Source organism: Oryctolagus cuniculus, chromosome 4 (assembly GCF_051225735.1).
Source record: "Oryctolagus cuniculus isolate XC-2025 breed Fujian yellow rabbit chromosome 4, ASM5122573v1, whole genome shotgun sequence".
Lineage (NCBI taxonomy): Eukaryota > Metazoa > Chordata > Mammalia > Lagomorpha > Leporidae > Oryctolagus > Oryctolagus cuniculus.
In genome coordinates this window covers 159,440,270-159,457,560 of record NC_142870.1, presented here as the reverse complement: position 1 = coordinate 159,457,560, position 17,291 = coordinate 159,440,270, and the positions used below count along the sequence as shown (strand labels likewise).

The 17,291-nt window shown below is 47.4% G+C and overlaps 1 protein-coding gene and 1 pseudogene across 9 annotated transcripts in view; both read right to left on the bottom strand.

Annotated features, from left to right (window-relative positions):
• Positions 1–7,551: 7,551 nt before the first annotated feature.
• Positions 7,552–7,978, bottom strand: LOC138849399 (large ribosomal subunit protein mL42 pseudogene; annotated as a pseudogene).
• Positions 7,979–11,220: 3,242 nt separating this feature from the next.
• The window catches only part of UBE2E2 (ubiquitin conjugating enzyme E2 E2), a 388,722-nt gene continuing 382,651 nt past the window's right edge, over positions 11,221–17,291 (bottom strand). For all 9 annotated transcript variants that reach the window (XR_016233326.1, XM_051858867.3, XM_070072853.2 and 6 more), the window contains one exon: positions 11,221–12,069. Coding sequence is in view for 8 of the 9 variants with exons in the window: in XM_051858867.3 (XP_051714827.1) it covers positions 11,972–12,069 (98 nt within the window). In the remaining variant the exon portion in view is untranslated. The remainder of the gene's footprint in view (positions 12,070–17,291) is intronic.

Sequence of the window (17,291 nt, the reverse complement as noted above, 5' to 3'; positions counted from 1 at the left end):
CTGAGCCTGGCGCTTCTCCCAGGAGCATGAGTCCCGCTAATGAGGGCAACGCGAGTGAATCCACAGGGGCGGAGGAGGACGCTGCGCTCTTCACTTTACCCAGCCTGGAACACAGCGCGTGCCAGGAACGTGCCTGCGAGTCCGAGTCATCCATGGATCCATGCCTGAGCTTATGGAACAGAAATGTGTCCTGCCCAAATCGGCTGTGAAGTGAATAAACATTATTTTTTCCACTGAATTCAGCTATAAAACGACTGGAAACCTCTTCAGGGGAATTGAAGGGAGAAAAGGCAAGAAAGAAAAACGCAGAGACCTTGCGCCAGAAGAGAAGCAATGGCCGCCACTGCCCACGGTGCCTCCTCACCGCGCCTTCTCCCAGCAGCCGGAGTCTCCCAGCAGCCAGAGCGCCAGCGCTGCTTCCCTTCCTCCTGCTCTGCCCCTCCCCTTCTCCTCTGCAGGGGCTGCCAGTGTCTTCCCGCCCTGAGGTCAAGGCTGACCATTCCTCAGGTTTACGGCGTTCGGCTGAAAACTCGGCCATTTCTTCCTTGAGCAATCAGTAAACTCACAATTGCATGCAGCTGTTTACTTGGGCGGGAGGCGGTACTGCACAGCGCTGTAGCTGCGCACGCCTGGGTTTGAGCCTGGGCGTGGGTCTAATACAGCCTCTGGGCTCAGCTTCCACATCTGTGTGATGGAGACAACCACGCACACACCCCTCAGGGACTGCAGGAAGGGTTAAAGTCACTTCTGTCTGTGTACACAGATAAATGTGTGTGTGTATATATATATATATGGGTACTTCAAAAAGCTCAAGTAAAGGGCAAATTCTGAAAAACTTCGCATGGATCTCAAGTGTTTTTTTTTTTTTTTTTTGCACTAAAATAAATTAATCCTTTAATTCCAGTTTCCACGAACCTTATGTACACATACACACACACACACACACACGTGTCATGCTTTGTGCTGTTTACTGGGTCAATATTCAGCAGGTGTAGTCCTTGTTGTAGTGGTAATGATAATACTTGCACAAACACAGAACCTTGTCCCAGTAGGTTACCTTTTCATAAAATGAAAACGGACCAATGAATGAAAAACGCAGCCCTAAATGTTATGCCATGGAAGTCTGTTGTGTGTGTGTGTGTGTGCGTGTGTGTGTTAGATTACCCCTCTCCCCCATGGAAGGTCCAGGTTGCATTTCCACTCTACAGATACCAATGTTACCATAGGCTGAGAACCTCAGCCCTGAGCAAGTCCCATCACCACCTGGGAACCTCCGCCCAGGGTGTCTTGTTGCTTTGTTAGCTCAACGTGGCCAGGGCTGTGGAAGGCGTGTGCTGGCCAAGTGCACCTGTTTGCACAAGTGATCAGAGCGGCAGGAAGGTGTAAGAGGCAAGGTGTGGGGTGCGGACAAGGTTCCTCCTCCCGCCCGTGACCTTTCTGGGTCTGTTTCCTTGACACTTCTCTCACAGGGCTTAGCCCGGGGTTAGAGAAGGAAGGAGATACAGAGGCTGCCGTGGGCCAGCCTGTGGACAATTCTTCTCTTCCCCTCCTGCCAGTACCCAGCACTGCCTCCCCCATAAGTCACACTACAGAACTCCTTGTTCTCTAGCAGAGAGAAACAGTGGCACAAAACCTAAACGGTGTGGCGAGGACCCAGTCTATTGGAAACAGATCTCTTCTGCTTACAGCAACCTGATGGACCCTACCACCAATAACTAACCCTCCCAGAGGAGCCGTCCTGCGCAGTGCACCCACGCCAGACTGCCCGTTATTCGCCCCAGCACTCCCACCTTCCGTCTCTCCTCACCTGCGGACCCCATCTGGGCCTGCCACCCCCACAGTCCCACGCCAGTATCCTTAACTCTCCTGTCTGCCCAGTGCCCTCCGCCCACGTGGCCAGCAGAGCCCATTCCTGGCCTGTCTCTTGCGTGTGCCTTGGGCAGCTAAGTGCTGGCGGAGACACACAAGCTGGCTAGTTTCAGCTTCTTGTAGTTCAGACTCCCAGGAGGACCCTCAGCCTTGGCCAGCAGTTCTACCGAGTTTCTCTCGGGGCTCCTTAGAGATGGCCAGTTCATCCCCTCCTCCGACATCCCCGGCTCCGTTCCTGCCTCCTAGGAGGTGTGATCCCGCTCCATTTCTCACTGAGAAAACAGGAGCTGAGGCCGGTGACTCCCGCATCTTTCCATTTCCAAGTCTCAAAGCAACAGAGCTTCCCGCACCTGCAGCAGCCCGAGTCCTCCTTGCTCTGAGAAGCGGCTCTTCCTGCCCCAGCCCCTCACCTAGTGCGCCTCATCTTGGAAGTTCCCCAGCCTCAGTGCGCGTGGGATGACGTGCCCATCCCTTCCTCCCTCCCTCCCTCCCCAGGCCGTTTTATCGTCATAGGAAGGCTCGAGTGTCTTCCATTGAAAACCTTTAAAAGGGATTTTAAGGTTGATTGTTATTTGAAGGGCAAAGAGACAATGAGACAGAGAGAGAGAGAGAGAGCGAGAGCGAGCGAGCACTCTTCCATCCTCTGGTTCACTCCCCAATGCTTGCAACAGCTGGGGCTGGGCAGGCTGATGCCAGGAGCCTGGGATTCCCGGGCTTTGGTGTGGTGGCAGCGTTTCAATGACTTGAGCCACACTACTGCCTCCCTGGTGCGCATCAGCAGGAAGTTGGAGCTGAGAGAGAGCTGGGACCCCAGCCCCAGCCCTCTGATATGCACTGGGGGCGTCCAACCGGTGTCTCAACCACACTGCTGGGCCCCCCTTTAATCAAACCTCTCACACCACCACTCCACCTCCTCCATCTCCTTTTAAAACAATCCCACTTGAAGGCATTTTCTACCTATGCTGCTGCCATCCATCAGTTTTGTTATCTCTACTTTTCTTCTGATTACAAAAATCATCCATGATTACTTTCACAATCACATTTCTTAGATTTGGAAAAATATTTACATACAGAAGAGCAGAGTAACACTTGAGTATTCAACCACACAGAATGTGTTAGTATTTGTCATATTTAGTGGTTCTATCTTCATTAAACATGTTGGAGATAAAACTGAAATATGTTCTGTGTGCTTACCTAGTGGTGTCGCCGCCCCATTCCAAAGGCCAAAGCCGGTGTGAGCATTTGCCAAACTAAGATCAGCCGCCAGCCTCAGAAACTCCCAGACAGCAGTGGCTGAAAGAGGGTCAAATCGGACTTGTCTCTCTGGGACGTCCGGTGGGCTGCAGTGCGCTGGGTGAGGGACCCAGGCTCCCATCTTGAAGCTCCGTCACCCCGTTCGTCCCAAGGCAGCAGCGCCAGTTCCTGCCTGAGTTTTCCTTTGTACGCATTTCTGCTGTGGACATGATCAGTAATTCCAGCCATCTTCCCGTAGTTATCTTAGATCTCACCTACTCATGACATTCTTGTGTCACCAATAGTATATTGTTTTCAAAATAAATACTTCAACGTGTGTTAAAATGGCATCTCTAGACTTTTGGGCCCGGACAGGGGTGAGGCCTGAGAGTCACCCACAAGCTTGGCTGTGGTTTTCTCTCCTTAATCGATGTTCACTCTCTCCAAGGGACGCCATCCTCTACCGTAATCACATCCCTTCCAGACTCTGAGGGCTCTCAGCTTCACATCGCTAGTCCTGCACACAGCTTTCCTGTGAAACTAACCCTTCCAGTTCTGTTTGGATGTTCTCAAGGCACTTCAACCTCAATGCATTCAAAACGGAACTTTTGGGGCCTGTGCTGTGGGGTAGCGGGTTAAGATGCTGCCTGCAGCACAAGCATCCCCTATGGACACCGGTTCGAGTCCCAGTTGCTCCACTTCTGATCCAGCTCCCTGCTAATGTGCTTGGGAAGATGGCCCAAGTATACCCACTTGTGAGACCTAGAAGAAGCTCCTGGCTTTGGATCAGCCCAGCCCCAGTCATTGTGGCTATCTGGGGAGTGAACCAGCAAAGGGAAGACTCTTCCTCTGTAACTCTGCCCTTCGAATAACACAAAAACAAACCACTTAGCTCTTTCTGTCTGGCTGCATACACTTGGGGCTGCCCCGTCAACATGGCCTGACCTGCTCAACAGTGCCACACCTAAGTGTAAAGAGGGGTGGGGGGTGAGCCCCTTCATTTTACACGATGAGATTACTTGGCTCCTGTCACTTCTGTTCATTTCTTTTTGCCAGAATTTTGTTCCATGGCTATGCCTGGCTCTACACTCATTACTGCTTGCTAACTAACCAAACTCAGTGTTTTAAATCAACACTGTCTACTTTGCTTGGGTATTAGAAATGGTTGGGCAGTCTGTCTGGCCTTGGTTGGGTTGACGTATGCCTCTGCTATCAGCTGCACGCTGGGTAGGAGGCTCTATTGATTTTGGGGGGCTCCCCATATGTTGGGGGATTGGCAGGTCTAGGATTGTCTCAGTTCTTTTTACATGGTCTTTTGTCTTCTAGCAGGCTAGCCTGGGAAGGGTTCCAAGGAAGTGGGAAAGAACAGGAGGCTCCCGAGCCAAGACTTGAACCTGGAAGAAGATCCTTCCACCAGAATCCACTGACCAAGACAAGTCACAAGGCGACTCACCTCAAGCGGTGGGGGAAACAAGGATCTTACATTCCATGGGGGAAGTTGCCAAGGACGTGGGGATATCGGGAAGACCAATAATTGGATCATAATAGGCAGGCTGGGGGATGTGGTTTCTAACTGGGTGGCCGTGCCCCCAGCTCAAACTCCAATGGCTTTATTTATAAAAGGAAGAAAATGACGATGGATATTAGGGATAATTTATAAAGTCTGTCTCAGAAGGAATTATAGTTCCCTATTCATCTTTCCTAAATGGAGGAAGACTCTTAATCTCCTGCCATAAATAATAAAATTACCACTCTGACAGATTTTCTGTGCTTCTTAGCTACTGCACTTTTTTGATTTTCCCCTGTCTCTTGCACCCAGCAATTTACTCTTTGACCTCTTACCCCGTAAAATAAATCAAGTATAAATTGCTCACAAATTCTAGGGGCTTAATACATATAGTCATTGGGAGATTTTGCAGTATTTAGCAGGGTACTATTTTTCTATAAACCCATTTTAATATAAACTCGTTTAATATAGATTTTATTGTATTAAACCCACAATTTAGAATACTTATTCTCTTTCACTCTTTTTTTTTTTTTAAGTTCCGAACAGTAACTATATATTAGTGTTTCCTCCAAATCCAGCAGCCCAAATCTGGCCTGACAAGTACATCCTGGTATTTCATTACACTCCACGAGGAACACATGGGAATTCTGAGATTCTTTAACACAGACATATGTTTCCCATTGAAACAGAAATGCAAAGTCATGCTTGAATTTAGAGTTATTTCCTCATCTCTGGCTTAGAGTGCAAGGGGCCTCTCCGGGACTAATAGTAGCTTCTGGAGTTTCTCATCATGTTTCTAATCACCGTCCATAAACATTTCTTTTCAAATCACAGCACTTGGGATCTGCTTGCTGTGAACACACAGCCAAGTGCTGGCCTAGCCCAGACTGCACTGTTGGAAGTCCACGGCGGTGGCCGCCTCCACGGATGTGCCTGGCAGTGAGGACTGAACGGACAGGGAACGGATCCTTTCTTCCGAGTGTTGCAGCGCAGGGCCGGCTGTGCCAGGACCTCGCCCTGCCCCTTTGTGCCGTGTTTGCCTCGGGGCTGGACAGAGGGCTGCTGCCTGGGCCTCCTCCCTGTGCGAGTCAGTCCTAACGCTTCGACTGCTGTAGTTCATGGCCGGACAGGGTATGAAACCAGGAGTGACTGGCACTCTGCACACTCTGACCCCGGGATGGGGTTTTTACAAAGATGAATGAGAGGGGTATGCGGAGTGAGCGGACGGGACTACAGGAGCGTGGAATCAGAGGTCACGCGGCTCCAAACCAGCCAAGGTTCTCAGCAGGGTTTCTTCTGTAACCAGAACGGAAAACCCAGTTCCGGAGCAGCTAGGGCTGGCCCCATTTTGATTTTGCAGATTCATACACAGGTGAGAGCGATCAGTGGCTACATGAGCTCTTCCTTTGTCCTACGAGGGTCCCCTGCACCATAGTTTGAAATATTTAGCAATGTCCCTTTAAAAGAAAAGACAAACTTCTCGAAAAGCATCTTAGCCCACAGGCTACTGATTCAAGTCGCATTTGGAGATGCGCAGGAGGCCACAGCGCTGCACACCCCTCCCCTGTCATCAGACCCAGGGCAGTGACGTGGGCTGGGCAGCGGTTCTTCTAGCTGGGCCGTGCACCCTTCCCTACGCACCAAGCAAACACTGCTCCTCACCAGAACATTTCCATGGGCCAAGCTGGGCCTGCGAACTGCTGAATGTCAATCCTAGTGCCAAAGCTCACTGAGCAACGGTCCTGGTTTTCCAGGGCTGAGGGGTTCCTGAGACCGGAGCCTTCTGTTTCAAGGTCATCCTGACCGGCATTATGGGTGCTCATGCAGAGGGTGCAAGTGAAAGGTGCCGAGGGCAGAAGGAACCCGTCAGCTCTGCAGGGGCAGCACGGAGATGAGGGAATGAAGGGAAGAGGCCAAGCTGCTTTTGGTTTCTTGCTGCTTTTATTTTTATTTTTATTTCCAATTAATTTACTCGAGAGGCGGTGAGAGAAGGAGAAAGAGAAAAGGAGAGAGTGAGAACAACAGATCTCCCGTCTGCTGGTTCGCCCCCCAAAAGCTTCCAATGCCCGGGACCGGGTTACTACAGTTGGGAGCCAAGAACTGAATCCGGGTCTCCTACATGGGTGCAGGGACTCAAGTACTCAAGCCAACACCTGCTGCCTCCCTGGGTGTGCATTATCGGGAGCGATGCTAGGACCTGAATCCAGGCACTCCAATATGGGAGGCAGGTGTCTCACGTGGTGTCTCAACAGCTGTGCCAAATGTTTTCTCTTCCTTGCTGGCTTTGATGGCAAGATTCCAGATCTGATGTGACTGCCCAGAATGCAATCAGACCCATACTCCCCCTGAGGACAACCTAGGGCTAGCTTAGGTCCAGTGTGTGCTCATTAGCTTGATGCCTGATCCTCATGCCAGAGAGCCAGTACAGAAAGCACATTTTGACAGTCATATAGACCCCTTGGAACAAAACAGAGCAGGTCAAAATTCTGTGTTAGGACTTTTTTCCTGCAAAGTTCCCACTATTTTCAGAATTGAGGATGAGCTTCTAAAATACATTTTAAAAGTGCCATGCCTGGAAATAACTTAACACACCTTTCCTGCAATGTCCAGATGCCGACAGGTTCAGGGGTTTCCTAAGTGCTAGGCTTCCTCGCGGCTGGCCAAATCTCTGTGCAGTGTGTATAAAAATCAGAAAGCTGGTTCCTGTTACTCAGTCTCCAATCGAATCCCAGTCCCACAGCTTTGATGTCGCCCCCTATTTACCAAGGATGGCAAGACCACCCAGAAGACTGCACGGCATCAAGACTGAATTATGCCAGCTTGGGTTTACAGGATGAGAATATAAGAAAGGAGTTTTAGTGACTATTTCATTGCATAAGTAGTTTTTCTTAATGGAAGATGAGGCACATGGTAACATTCCTCTTTGATCCTCCCCAAGAACCTCAGCATCTGTCCTTTGGAGGATCCTGTTTTTTACAACAACTGTGCTAACATCCATGAGGGTACCAGTGGCGCTCAGTACTCAAGAACATTTTGCTCAGCTGTTCTACCATGGGCCCTTGCTCGAAGTGTTCACTTTTTTCTTCCAATCTGGTTTGCAGCATTTGATCACGTGTTGCTTCACTATTAAGCACAGCATCTCGTCAAAGCGTAGGTTTTGTGTGTTCATACGGAATGCCCACCGGAGGCTGATAGCATAGTACTGTCGTGCCAACTGGTGTCAAGCTCTACTTTGTAATTACAGTCATTTGGAAGAGGAGAATATGCATACTTATGGCAATCACAATATAAAACTCCATTTTAGACTGGAAATAAATGTTTCCCAATAGTTCTCTTTGATAGCACCCATTTCAATGACACCGCCACCATGGTGTACCAAGATGCTGCACAGCAGTGGGATAAATAACAATGTTTTAAAGAAAACTGTTTTTAAAATTTGATCTATGCACATCACTTTTCGTCCCGCTAGCCCATCTCGTCTTTGTGTATGTGGTTTTGTAGTTGATAGCAAAGGCTCCCGTTGTCACAGACTTGAATGGGAATCTCACTTTGGCATTTCATGTGACTGAGGGCCACCTATATACACTCTACGTGCTAGGCTGAGGTTTAATTAGGTAACTTATTATGGCTCAGTACACAGTATATCGTGAATAAATAATTCCTTGCTTCCTGGTTCCCAAACTAGGATTCCATGATGCCTCTGTGCTTCCTTCCTGTCAGTCCATTTTGCGCTACTGTAACAGAACACCCAAGATTCTGTAACTTGGAAAGAAGAGAGATTTCTTACAGTTTTTAAGGATGCCAAGTGCGAGGGCTGCATTGAGTGAGAGCTCTACTGTGGCATCATCTCACGGAGCAAGATGGAAGGGCCAGAGAGCACGTGGGAGAGGGAAAGAGACAGACGGAAGGGGGCCGAGCTCCTCTTTTTTTAAATCGGGAACAGGAACCCAGCCCTGTAGTAACAGCATTAACCCATTGATGGCGCTGTCCTTGTGGCTGAATCTCTCCGTTTATTTTTCCTTGATTTTATCCATTTATATAAATGGGAACAGATTTCCTATATACAGTTTTACGGACATAATGATCCAATCACTCCTGTAAGGTCCCACCTCCCAACGCTGCAGCACTGGGATGAAGCTGTCAACACAGGAATTTTGGGGGACGCATTCAAACCACCGCGCTCCTAACCCCGGAGCCCCAGAGAAAGGCTCACTCCCGCGGTAACTGCATCTTCAGCCGCTCCTGTGGGTAACAGGCGGAGAATCTCTTGTTTACTGCAGTTTGGCAACAGCTGAAGGCCACAGCCTTTTTGAATGATTTAAGGTCAATAAATACCTCAAACTCCTCTCTCGATGATGAACAGTGTTGCTTTAGTCAAGGGTCTGCCAACATTTTATTTAACATGGCTACAAAATACTAAATGGCCAACAATTGTTGTGGAAAATGCGTAATAACAAGGTAAGAAAATTATTCCTGAATTTGCGAAATGCCATCTCATAATTTTTAGAAACACTATTTATAGCTTTCTAGATGTCAAACTACTTCTAAATCTTATTTCATGGGTATTTTCAAAGACGTATTGGAATTGTACTGCCTGCTACACGGGCAGATTCCAAGTGCAGTGACTATGTATCTGGAATCTCGACTTCCTAGGTCTCCTGAGCTGGTCTCCCCAGCTTTTACATCTTGCGAGTGGGGTGTGTTTGTTTGTCATGAAGCATTCAGCGTCCATGCAGAAGAGATGTTTTATAGCCTCTGTGTACCACAGATTGGAGTAACAATTAAAACGCCCTGTGCAAGAACACACAGATTTGTGACAGGATTTCCTACTGGAATTGGTGTGATCTCTGGCTCCTTAATAACACCCACGAGCTTAAGTAAAGCAGACGCGAAACACAGACTACAATATACTTGAGAGATTATTTAAAATATGTGTCTCACAGAGTTGACATTATGAAAGAAAGGCAAACTGAATTTAAACATGGCCTATAAAAATCAGTGTGTCACTACTAATCTAACTAGTCAAAAATTTGAAAAAAAATTTAATAAAATTACATTGTGCAGAAGTTCAGTGTTTTCAGAATCGAATTTTAAACCCAAAGTATTAAAATAAAAGCCTCTGTGGTGATGAAGTCTGTAGGCAATAAAATATTCTATGTGATTTTCTAAAAATTAGCTTTGTGATACATTAATTCAATTTGTTTTATGTTAGAGAGAAGACACACAGTTACCTGAGACCCTCCTCCTTGGTCAGGCTGCATGTGGGCCACATCTGGGTACCACCTGTGTCAGTTAACACAGTTTTACTGGAATAAAATCCATTCATTTATGTGTTGTCCGTGGCTCCTTCTCCTACAACTACAGAGCCACAGCCCATAGTGTCTAATAAACTTTCTATGCTAGAAAAGGTTTTCAAATAAAGTGAATGGTAAAATTGTTATTGAAAAAAAAAATCCCCAGGCACTGTAGGTTAAAAGTAGCATTTCTAATATTTAAATATATTTTCTTTAGAATTTCTTTGAAAACGTTTAACAGCAAAACTGCCTCTTTTGACTCAGATATGTACAATGCTGAAGTATTTCGAAGTGACTGACTTACATATCTGTAAATCCCACTTTCCGGCATAGAGACATTCACAGCGACTCCAAGCTTTCAGGTGTAACTGTACGTGGTGGAAGGAGACGTTCCCAGGACACTGTGCACCACAAGTATCAGTGAACAAGTCAGTGTTTTAAAAACTGCTCCACTCACGCCTCTCCTCTCCCCCTACAGCCACACAGCCAGCCAGCCAGACTCTCACCGCTGCACGCTTGGTGAGGACTGATACGGCTGCATTTACTTCTTCCATTAAAATTATAGAAGAAGACAAAGTTCAAAGTCAGTCAACTGCAAGTTTTGAGGAAAAATGGAGAGAGAAACTTGACAGTGACTGAACATAATGATCAGTTCAGACATCACCTTCACCAGAAGGCTAATTTTAGTCACCTTTTTTTTTTTTTTTTTTTAAGATTTATTTATTTTACTTGAAAGTCAGAGTTACACAGAGAGAGAAGGAGGGGCAGAGAGAGAGGTCTTCCATCCGCTGGTTCACTCCTCAGTTGGCCGCAACAGCCGGAGCTGCGCTGATTCGTGGCCAGGAGCCAGAAGCCAGGAGCTTCCTCCGGGTCTCCTGTGCTGGTGCAGGGACCCATGCACTTGGGCCATCTTCCGCTTCTTTCCCAGGCCATGGCAGAGAGCTGGATGGGAAGTGGAGCAGCCGAGACGAGAACCGGTGGTCATGTGGGACGCTGGCGCTGCAGGCAGCGGCTTCACCCACTACACCACAGCGCTGGCCGCAATCACCTATTTTAATTGTTGGGGACAGAAGGTTGTAACAGAAAGGATTTAAATATGTAAAATGATACTTATCCACTGAACCAGCCACAAAATCATGAGGCTACTGACAAGTGGAGAAATTCCACACGCTAAGCAACTCAACTATAAAGAAGTACTAAGGGTTCAGATGAAAGACGCACTTGAACCTATAATTGAGTAAGACACGACAAACCCTGCTGCACAAGCAGGTGCCGTGCTGGTCACTACGACACAAAGCAAACGCTGGGTCACCAGAGTGCATGTATCAGCCACAGTGATTTATTGAGTGCTTTAATAATACAAGTGTACATCAACTGATCCACAGTCAAAAGTGGCAGGTCCCTAAGAAATTTACAAGCACTTTAAGTAAATCAAAATACATATTATTTTGTTCAATCCAACAGTCTTCTGTGTGGGGGACAGAAGGCTAGTGATAAACAGGGTCTCAGTAATGCACAGTGATTCTGATTGAAGCTTTTGTACAAAAACTTGTTCCCAGTAGCATGCACCCACCAATAAAGACTTCAGTACAAAAAATTAACCCTAAGCACTACATTTAAGTAGAAACGAGATATAATTCTGAATTTGTGTTTTCCCAAAGATCACATAAAAGGAAAAAAAAAATCAAAACAAAACAAACAACAAAAAACAAAACCACACAGTAATACAAAGCTTTGTAAGAAAGCTCTTACTAGTACAGATTCAACATTGTTTGCACTGAAAACAGGATTCCCATCCATGTTGTGGCGGGAAAAAGAATCCCAAACCTTTCAAGTTAACAGAAACCAAAAAGGGAATAGAACAAGAAAGAAAAAGAGAGAAGTGCAGAGAAGAGGAGGGGAGGAGAGAGTGGGCGGAGGGGGGCAGGTGGACGACATACCGTCACAGAACAGTTCGGAACTGAGTAAAAACAGGAAAGTCAGGACCGAGGTCTGAGGGTGGGAGGGCTACTGATGCACTTGGTGAATGTGCTTGCACAGGTCCGGCGGGGGCGGCAGCTGGCAGCCCCTAGGTGGCGTACCGCTTGGTCCACTGTCGGGCCATCCGGTCGTGCTCTGCTCTGTTGGTCATGTACTGGGTGGCGATGCTGCCCACCAGAGGGTCGGCTGCAAGGGAAGCAGAGTCGGCAATCAGTAAATGCCCGTGTTTCCTCCTCCAAGTCAGGAAGGAGGGTGCAGAGACCTGATCCTTGTTCCGGGGGAGGTAGGGAGGAGGTGAGCAGCTGCTGGCCCAGCGTGGAGCTGTCTGCGGATAGCGCCAGTGACCGCCGCTGGGCCCCACACTGCACTCCAGCCCCCCGAGCCGCCTCTTGTGTTCCATGGAGACCATCCTGTCCTATTTCTCGACGTGTCTTTCTCTGTCTCTGTGCCCACCATATACTTCTCACCCTGCTGCCCTTAACTTCAGGTTCATTGTTTCATTTAGAACATGCAGGCAGGCTGTGGGGGGGGCACTCCAGGCCCTCAATGAGATCTCTTGGTAAGAGGCTGGGGGGGCTTGGGCAACCTCTCAATGCAGGGTAACGCCATGGGACAGCACTCATGCCCCCGTCACTGGCTCTGAGCCTCAGCTGAACCCAGGCAACCAGCAACTGTTCCAATTGGTGATTTACAAACTCTAACCGCTCATTACAAAAACACAGACAGACAGACATTAATGGTAGCTAACACTCATCATAGTGTAGCTTGTCCTGAAACATGGAGCCAGAGGTCTCAAAAGGAGCTGACACAGGGGACACTGGTGTGCAAGGAGAATAAGCCACTTGCCCTGGGTGGAGTAGGAGTGGGGCCAGTTCTCTGTGCAAACACCGCTAGGATACAAGATTAATGCAAAAAATAAATAAAATAAAATAAAATAAAAAGGACCAGGTTCCTAGAGATCTCAAATCTTCCCCTTCCCTACAATGCTCTAATTTCATTCTCTCTGGTTTCTATTTCCCCCATAGTGGTGTTGAGAATGTGGGTGGATGAGCATTTGAGCAGGTAAGTTAGAAGAACCAAAAGGGAACGTGACAAAAATATCCAAAGTTAATCTTAAATATGAATGAGAGGAAAAAGAATATAGAACTCTGTCTGTGGTCCAATACCAGCTGTCACCAGGGAAGGTTCGGAGCCTGGAACCTCCTAAGATATTCAGGACGCTGCCTTCTCAGTACTTAAGGTCACAGAACACACACGCCTGCCCCTTTTCATGCATCTGCTAAGGTGAATGACTAAGTCTCTGAAAGTCTGCCCAACCTAGGTGTCCTGGGGTTGCGCTAGCTAAGCTTGCTCAATGATTCTACAGAGAAGCGAACTTCCTACATCCATGTGGATCACAACACTAACACACTGTCTGTCTGTGGGTGTGTTCAGAACTGCCCCCCTGCTTACTCTCTGTGATCCTTTTCCTCCATTTTCCCAAATGCTGACAACGGAACTCCACCGCTTCAACCAGGCCAGCCCAGATTGAAGATGTAAACCAGCTACACTGACATGCAGACACAAACACCTAGGTGCTGGCCAAACTGCCATTTAAACAATGTGGCCTTCTAGTTGAGACAAAGCGATTTACCTTCGAGTCTACAGGGCCAAAGCGAGGTTTCTACTGCTGAAGACAATCTTGCTTTGATTTCTGGTACCGGGCAAACGGCTAGGGTGAAGGCTGGGGCTCCTCAGCGGTGCGGGTCTACGTCACTCCAGACAAGGGTGAGACAGAGCACACTGCAGACCCCTTCTTCCGTGTTTCCTTACTGATCAAGGAAAGGCGTCGTGTGGGAAGACTGGCTATCGACTCTGAGGTTCTAGCTCAAGCCATCCTTCAACACGCCACGTGCACACTGGGAACAAGACAGGCCCGTCCTTTCAGCCCACAGGAGGAAGACGAAGGCAAAAGGGTAAAAAGGAAACAAGGGAGCTGCAGGCTGGGAAAAGGTGCTACGTCGGTGCCCACAGTCCTGCAGTACGGGCACAGGGGAACAAGGCCGCTGAGAACACAACTAACGTAGACTGTGCCAACTGTTTTGGCGGGGGATTCTGAAATAACAGTTTCTTTCAGGGTTCTTTTATGTTTTCAATTTAAAAAGTAGTTTTCTACCTATAAATTTACATATGCTAAATATAAAGCAATAATTAATTATAGTTTAAAAACCCATCTGAGGCAACATACAAGACAGAAAGCTGTCAGTGGAGATCGTATGTATTCACTGAGAAACCTGCTGCTAGCATTGACATGATCGCTTCCTCCTGCACTTCTCTTCCAAACACATGTTGTAAAAGAAAGAGAGACACTGACAGTCTGCTTTTGTAATCTTTTTAAAAAATCATTACATGGTGAATAACTTTTTGTATCTGTAATGAAATCTATTTCATCTTTTTAAAAAATAGTCAAGAGGCAGGGAGATATTCAGGTAGACAGAGAGACAGAGAGGGGAGGCGGGAGAGGGAGAGAGGTATCGAGCCCCCATTCAGAAGCCAGCAGCTGGGAACCCAATCCAGGTCTCTCATGTGGGTGGCAGGAACCCAGTTACTTGAGCCATCACTTGTTGTCTCCCACAGTGTACATCAGCAGGAAGCTGGAACTGGGGAGCCAGAGCTGGAGTTCAAGTCCACGTATACCAACATGGGACACAGGTGCCCCAAATGGTATCCTAACTGCCAGGTCAAATGCCCACCACTACTTCATTATTTTTAATATACACCTGAGTTAATAACCGGTTTTCTTTTCAGACATTTGGGATAAACAGTGGTGTGAAGAACATTACTGTACATGCACTGGAAGTCTTTGCAAATCTTAAACTAGTTTACAGGACAACTGAAGGAATAAAATAAAAACATAAAATGAAGGTATTTAAGAATCATATGCTGTTGTTAACCAAGTAGCTCTTAATGCTAAAATGACTTGAAGAATACAAGAAAGCTAGGACTGCAAGTAACAAGGCTAAAACTACGCAATACTCAGGCGGCCGACTAGTGGTGTATGTTCTCTTTGAGTGTCTTCAGTTACAATCACAAGTAAAGTCGAATCGTGTTACAGGACTTCAGGATCCACACACACCAGGGATGAGCAGCCTCTAAATATAAATTACTCTATCCTACTGCCCTAAGATTTCTTACTGCAAATGAACTCTTTCCCATCGCTTTGTGTTTCTAGATTGTTACAACTTCCCCAAGTCTTTATAGATTTTTGAGATTATCAGCTATCAGTTTTCTTACTTTTTACTAAAGAAAAACCACATAATTCATCAGTGGACCAGTGCACTGGAACCAAAGTAGGGGTGCAGTGGGTTAAGCTGCCACCTGTGATGCTGGATCCCACAAAGGGCACTCGTTCAATATTCTGCCTGCTCCGCTCCCCACCCATCTCTGCTAATGTGCTTGGGAAAGCAGCAGAAGATGGCCCAAGCACATGGGCCCCTGCTACCCACGTGGGAGACCCATGGGAGTTTCAGACTCTTGGTTTTGGCCTGGCCCAGCCCCAGCAGTTGCAGCCATTTGGGGAGTGAAACAGTGGGTGGTGATCTCTCTCTCTCTAACTCTACCTTTCAAATAAATATGTGTGTGTGTGTGTGTGTGTATATATATATAAATAAATTGAATTGTCAACATTTTCTACCTTTGTTTAGCAATTGCTTGAGTTTTCAGGAAGGGGAGACTATTCACACTTCACACACAAGGGTTAAGGTGATGCTAAGCACGAGTCCCAGCGTGGTGCATATCAGCAGTTCCCTGGGAGGGTTAGGACCTACGGTGTGGTCAGCGGAAAACCACCGGGACTGGGGGAGACACAGCTACCGGGAGCTCTCATCATTGCAAGAGAGTGAGACGGGTCCATACTGAGCACTCTCCCCACCCCACTTTCTTTTTTAAATGTATAAGCCTTCGCTCTCTCATGGCTGGGGCTACACTGGGTCTCTTGCAAGGCAAGGGAGTTTACAGCCTCATCCACAAAAGGGAGGAGGGGCACAATAGATATGGAATCAACCTAGATGTCCATCAACTGCTGACTGGATAGACATTATGGTATATATACACACTATGGAGTACTACTCACTGTAAAAAAAAAAGAAATCCTGTCTTTTGCAACAAGATGAACACAACTGGAAACCATTATACTTAGTGAAATAAGCCAGTCCCCAAAAGACAGCTATGAAATGTTTTCCCTGATTTAGGTAACGAATAGAGTGCCTGGAATGTAATGTACTGGAGTGAAGCAGACATTGTGAGATGTGATGACTGTTTGATAGATTACAGCCCTTGTCTCTTCTATTGAGGCACAGCATGGTTTTTCTTTCCCCCCCTTCATACTATTTGTTGAAGTCTTTTACTTAGTGTAGGGTTAACTATATGATCATTAAACAAACTGAAAATAGATCTTTGTGAACATTAAGGGTGGGAATGTGAGAGGGAAGAGGGAGAAGGGTTGGAAGGAGGGTAGGGGAAGAAATTTCACTATGTTCCTAAATCTGTATATACAAAATACATGACACTCATATAACTTAAAAAAAAAAAAGACTAAATAAATATACAGGCAGACTGTGATGGTATTTTTTTCAAAGGGTTCTTGGTAAGCCCCCTCCCTCTCTCCTTCCCTCCCTCCCTTTCTTTTTTTTGACAGGTAGAGTTATAGACAGTGAGAGAGAGAGAGAGAGACAGAGAGAGAGAGACAGAGAGAAAGGTCTTCCTTCCATTGGTTCACCCCCAAAATGGCCGCTACGGCTGGCGCTGTGCTGATCCGAAGTCGGGAGCCAGGTGCTGCTTCCTGGTCTCCCATGCGGTGCAGGGCCCAAGGACCTGGGCCATCCTCCACTGTACTCCCGGGCCACAGCAGAGAGCTGGACTGGAAGAGGGGCAACCGGGACCAGAACCCGGCACCCACATGGGATGCCGGTGCCGCAGGCGGAGGACCAACCAAGTGAGCCACGGCGCCAGCCCCTCTTTTTTTATTTTTTTAAAGATTCACCTACTTGAAGGGAAGGCATGACAAAGAGACAGGAAGAGAGAAAGAGGATCTTCCACCAGCTGGTTCATTCCCCAGCTGGCTGCCAACAGCAGGGTTGGGCTAGACTGAAGTCAGGGGCCGGGGACTCCATCCAGGTCTCCCATGGAGCGGCAGGGACTCAACCTCTTGAGCCATGACCTGCTGCTTCCCCGACACATTAGCAAGGAGCAGCCGGGACTCGAACCAGCGCTCTGATATGGGCTGTGGGTGTCCCAAGCCATGGCTTAACCACTGTGCCACAAGGTCTGCCCCTGGACTACTTACAAGGCCAAAGAACAGTTTACTTTAGTTGGTAGGTGGCATGGAAAGACATTACATAGATAAAATTTTGACTCCCCTTCATTGTTCT